The 5,668-nt window shown below is 44.6% G+C and overlaps 1 protein-coding gene across 1 annotated transcript in view; it reads left to right on the top strand.

Annotated features, from left to right (window-relative positions):
- LOC122128711 (NACHT, LRR and PYD domains-containing protein 1 homolog) overlaps positions 1-4,071 on the top strand; it is an 11,415-nt gene extending 7,344 nt beyond the window's left edge. The window contains exons 3-4 of the mRNA XM_042703345.1: positions 2,365-2,481; positions 2,892-4,071. Of these exons, the coding sequence (XP_042559279.1) occupies positions 3,139-4,068 (930 nt within the window). The 5' untranslated portion in view covers positions 2,365-2,481; positions 2,892-3,138 and the 3' untranslated portion in view covers positions 4,069-4,071. The remainder of the gene's footprint in view (positions 1-2,364; positions 2,482-2,891) is intronic.
- Positions 4,072-5,668: the final 1,597 nt, after the last annotated feature.

The raw sequence follows: 5,668 nt of genomic DNA, 5'->3' as shown, positions 1-5,668 counted from the left end.
GAGAACCTAGCATACCTGTTAACACATGGTTAATAATCGTTTGTCTTCTAGATTTAATCGTCGTATCTTCAGAAAGGAGAGTCCAGCAGCAGCAGCCTCAGATGACCAAGACCAAGCCCAGCAGGATCCAAGAGCACGGCTGCTCTCTGTGGACACTCCCAAGTGAGTCTGATGGACAACAGCACACACACACATACACACACACACACACACACACACAGTCTTCAGGAGGAAACCAGAGAGAGAATGAGGTCATGAGGTTTGGGATGAAATGGATGGAGGGAGTGAGTGTGTGTGTGTGTGTGTGTCTCTCGATTGTCTGGCATAATTTTACGCAGATCCCTGTTTATTATGTGTCTGGTAACAAGCATGAAGATAGCCTTTAAACAGATTTACACACACCACTGGCAAGTCCCGTATCCTGTGACATCTGTCGGCCTGCTACACAACGGATATTTACGAATATGAAAGACACTCACAGAAAACGAATGGATGAGTTTTCAGCATGATGAAAAACTGGTTAGGAAAAGCCTGGACACAAGAAGGTGTGATTAAGAGGATGCTGTCATGTACTGATAGACTCCTGAAATGGACTGGTCCACAAGTAAAGCACAGCACATGTGCCGTTTTCTGTCAAAGGAGGAATGGAAGCAACCGCTGGTGAAAATCAATCAGTACCCTACTTTAAAAAGACATGTTATTATTATTATTATTATTATTATTATTATTGTTATTATCCAGTTATTAGACCAGTCAGTCAGTGTCTACTCCAGGCATGAGACTTACAGCTACCTGGGAGGTTGTTGTTGTTTTGTTCTGTTATCTGCGGGCAGTTCTGCATCCTCTGGCTCCTCCTCATCCATAGACTCCCGAGGTGGCTGCAAGGGTTCTTCCTCTTCCTCAGATTCACACTGGGGTTGGGGTTCATAATGAGGACCAGCACCAAAGATGTCTGCAGAGTAGAGGGGCTGTTGCTCCTGCGCTGCTGCGGGCGCTTGTGGCCGTTGGCCATACTGCAGGATGAACTCATCATAGCGAGCAGGAAGCTGGGTTTGCCGGCGTGGGCGCTCAGGTTGAAGTAGCGAAGGCAATGAATGACTGGACTTCCATTGGTCATCAGCACTCCGGTGAGCAAAGGACCATGAAGAGGAGTTTTAGAGTTTAGGGTGGCTGGCTTGAGACCAAATGGGGGTGTCAGTGAGAACACACTGTCCAGTCAGGATTCACTGTTCACAAGGGTCATTTATTAGAGTTCCAGTGAGGATATGAGAAGGACTGTATGGATGTGTGTGTGTGTGTGTGTGTGTGTACAAGCATGTGTGTGGTTCCTAGGAGGAAAGGAGAAATGAAATACAATCAGTTCCAAACAATGCCATAATACAAACGATGCCACAGCATTCAAAATGCGCTCAAGTTACACTACATAAGTCAATCAATCATTCCATGTGCCACATAATAATAACTGTAACTGTACATCATTAAGCACAACATAAGGTCTCAGCCTACACAGGCAATACGTGAGCATATAAACTTAGGAGCATTCACAATTAAGTCAACAAAGTTAAGGTAACAAACAATTCACTGGCACATTTCAGTTCATTTTCATCTCTAAACTGAATCAGGATCAGTCCATTGAAGTACAACCTACTACAATTCACTTCCATGGCTCAGATAACGCACACAGGAGGAGCACATGCAGCAGCATCCAGGTTCTCAGTGTCTCTGAGTGAAAGGAAGGCGCTGTGGGCACAGGTGTGGCTAATAAGGTTGGTGGCAGGGTGTGGCCTAATAGGCAGGTGATCAGGGCTAATTGGAGCTGAGTGAAACAGAATGGGGAAATGAACAGGCTGGGAAAGGGGCGTGGCAGTGAGTCTGTGAGGGAAGCAGGGAAACTGAAAATCTTCCAAACACTAATATCATTACTTGTGAATCAACTGTGTTAGCTTACATGACATTTTGTTTGGATCTGTCACTTCTCACACATCACTAGGTGATACTGGCCTCCAATGACCTCCATTCTACAGAGCCATTACTTTCCTCTGTCTTACTGTGTGTGTGTGTGTGTGTGTGTGTGTGTGTATGAGAGTGATGTGAGTGTTCAGCATCTCAGATGTACTGAAGAATCGAATCCCCTCTACAATCTGGAGAAACTAGCATACGTGTTAACACATTAATTTGTCTTCTAGAGTGGATAATCATGTAGTGGTTGTTTCTCTCTCTCTCTCTCTCTCTCTCTCTCTCTCTCTCTTTCTCTCTCTCTCTCTTTTTCTCTCTCTGTGTGTGTGTGTGTGTGTGTGTGTGTGTGTGTGATGTGAGTGTTCAATATGAACTGAAGAATCACATTAATAATCGTTTGTCTTCTAGAGTGGATCAAGGTATCTTCAGAAAGGAGAGTCCAGCAGCAGCAGCAGCAGCCTCAGATGACCAAGACCAAGCCCAGCAGGATCCAGGAGCACGGCTGCTCTCTGTGGACACTCCCAAGTGAGTCTGATGGACAACAGCACACACACACACACACACACACACACACACACACACACACACACACACACACAGTCTTCAGGAGGAACCAAAAGAGAGGATGAGGTTATCAGTCAGGAGGTTTGGGATGAAATGGAGGGAGAGTGGGGTGAACGAAGCCATTATCCACATCTGACTGAGTGTGTGTGTGTGTGTGTGTGTGTGTGTGTGTGTGTGTGTGTGTGGGGGGGGGGTTCCCTGGTTTCCATCAGGTTTCCTCCTGAAGAGAACACCTTGACCTGTTCAGAGGGAGAACCTTCTCATTAGTGTGTATCTTTGTGGTTATGCTGGTTTATCTGTGTTCAAGCTGATGTGTGTGTGTGTGTGTGTGTGTGTGTGTGTGTGTGTGTGTGTGTGTGTGTGTCTTAAAGGGAGGATTACCACAGTGAAGATCTACAGAAGAGCTGTGAAGCCTGTACTGAAGTTCCAGACTCCAGCCACTGGGTCCTGGTGGAGCCTGACGTCTCCACAGAGAAGAGTGTTTCAACCTACAGCCTGAGCTCTTCTGCAGGGAGGTATGAGTGCTCAGAGTCTGGTCTGCGCTGGTTGTGTGCTGGTCAAGTCACCCTGCAGTACCGCTTCACAGACTGGCATCTCTTGGCTGGAGAGCTGCCTGACATGCAGTACAGACCAGCTGGTCCTTCGATGGACATCAAGCTCATCTCAGGAGAGCTGCAGGAGATCCACCTGCCACATTTCCTCTGTTTGGGAGGTAGTCAGTCTTTTCTGAAGGATGCTGTGATGGTTCTGCATAAGCAGGACAGTGGAGTGTGTTTGGAGAAGTGTGAGCTGAGTCGCTTCCATGCCAGGCTGGTGAACCCCTCCTTTTCTATTCTTGGACTTTTCTACTCTTTGATATCATTCTTGCTCCCTGGGAAGGAGGTGAAGATCCATGCTGATGTTCAGGTCTATCGGTGCAGCACCAACCCCCTCACCTTCCGCTTCTACCTCCTGCCAGAGGATGCGGGTCTCAGTAAGTTATTGACTGACCAAGAGGATAGTTTCCGAGGCTTCAGACTCTTTAAGCCCCGGCCTTTGAGACCTCTTCAGATGAATGAGTTCTATGGTTTACACACAACTCCAGAATGCATCAGAATGTATCCAGTAGAGCTAGACCTCAGAGTCAGCGAAATTGCTCCTAACTTCTCAGAGGTTCGCAGAAGTGAGGCGGGTGACTTTAAAATGAAGCTCAGCTCTGCAGACGACCAGACAGTTTGGGAAGCACAGATCTTGAAAACCGAATGCTTCTGGAACGAACCCCAACAGGGGGGTGAGAGCGCATTAGATGCTGCAGAATTCCTCTCCAATCAGCGGCCGGCTCTCATTCAGAAGGTTAGAAACGTGAAACCGATTGCAGATGAGATGCTGTCGCAAAAACTTATCGCCAGAGAAGTGTATGACAAAATCTGTGCGGGAGAGACTGAACAGGACAAGATGAGACGCGTGTTTGACGCCCTGAATTCTCGTGAGGCAAAAGGGAAGTTCCTCAAAATCCTTCAGAGAGAATGCCCTGATGTGCTGAGAGAGTTGAGGAGAATATCCTCCTAACCATGAGGATTATGTGCTGAGAGAGTTGAGGAGATTATCCTCCTGGATGAGGATTATGTTCAAATATCCTTCAGCTGTTGATTCATAACTTTGTAACTTTGGCTGTACTTGTACTCAGATGGTCAGTGTATAGGAGTATGGAACCTCAGTTGGCACTAGTCAAAGTGCTATGAAATGAAATTAGAGAGGTGTTCATAATGTCAAATTGTGTTTTCTGTTTCTTATAATGCTGTTATTGATAAATAAATTGATTGCTACATTTGGTGTTTATGATATATCATAGCGGAAGATATTAGGGAAGTTAATGGTGTTTGGAGTCAAGATATTAAATATTTTTCCTCCACATTAGAGTTGGCCTACTTGAAACATGAAAGTTTAAGTGGTTGAAACTCATACTCCAAGCCCTGGGGAGATGTATATAATAGGTATATAGTTTGATTATTATTTTTCTTCAGATTAGCATTTTTCATAAAATATATATGTTGAATCCTGAAATGTATACATATTCTTATTTTCTTAAAATAAATTAGGATGATGAAGGTTGTTGTAATTACTGTGATGGATGTTTTTTCATTAAAATGGACTATCATTATATTGTTGTGCAACTTTTTTATATATATATCTGGGAAGTTCGATTTGTTCTATGTCTAGGTAATATGGCCCCACTAGAATATTTCTGCAAGAGCAGACTTTAACTTTAAATCAATTCAATTGTATTTACATAGCGCCAAAACAATAGAATTGTCTCAAGGCGCTTTACAGAGCCCAGTGCCTGGACCCCCTTAGAGCAAACACAATGGCGACAGGGGAAAGAAAAAAACTAGGGTATTAATAAGACCTATCAACGAGTGCTTTGGCCTGGATTAAAGATCGCTGTTGCAAAATTCTGCCAGTCTTGCCATCATGTCAACTTAAGGATGAGCCCAATCATACCATTTTCCCAGCCCCACTCTGTCCTATTCCAATTATGGCAGATTCCGTTGAATGCATAACTGTTGATTGCATGGGTTCCCTGCCCAAGTTTAAGTCTGGCCGTCAATTTGTGTTGACCATGATGTGCGCTGCAACCCGCTATCCTGAAGCCATGCCCTCGCACAGCTTAAAGATGACAACACACATCTTCAAAGCGACTACATGACATCAGAGTGATTGTCTGTGATAACTGTTGTGTCCGGGTGGGGGCACGCATTAAAACAAGTAAGAGGCGTTGGAGGTGCCATCAACGTACACTGGAATTTATGAACTAGTAATTACATGTAGCCCAGGCTCATCAGGAGCGCAGAGTGGAGTGAAGGCAGAGTCCATCAAGAGAGAAGAGTGAAGAGAGTGAACGTGGGGAGCCCAGCCCCTTTATAGTTCCCCCATGACCTGAAGGATCATGGGAGCTGTAGTGGCAATATCAATACACAACAATAACATTAATGTAAAAACGTATTATATACGTTGGTCGCAAAAGTTATTACGTTATTGGAACTCTGTTTTGTTTTACATTATCAGTTTTTATTACATTAAGAACGGAAACATTTTCTCTCCCTCTCTCTCTCATACACACACACACTATCATTCTCTCTCTCTTTTTTTTAGATGCCCAGATTTCATG

Source organism: Clupea harengus, chromosome 23 (assembly GCF_900700415.2).
Source record: "Clupea harengus chromosome 23, Ch_v2.0.2, whole genome shotgun sequence".
NCBI classification, from domain to species: Eukaryota; Metazoa; Chordata; class Actinopteri; order Clupeiformes; family Clupeidae; genus Clupea; species Clupea harengus.
The sequence above is the reverse complement of the archived record's forward strand: the minus strand, read 5'-3'. Positions and strand labels throughout refer to the sequence as shown.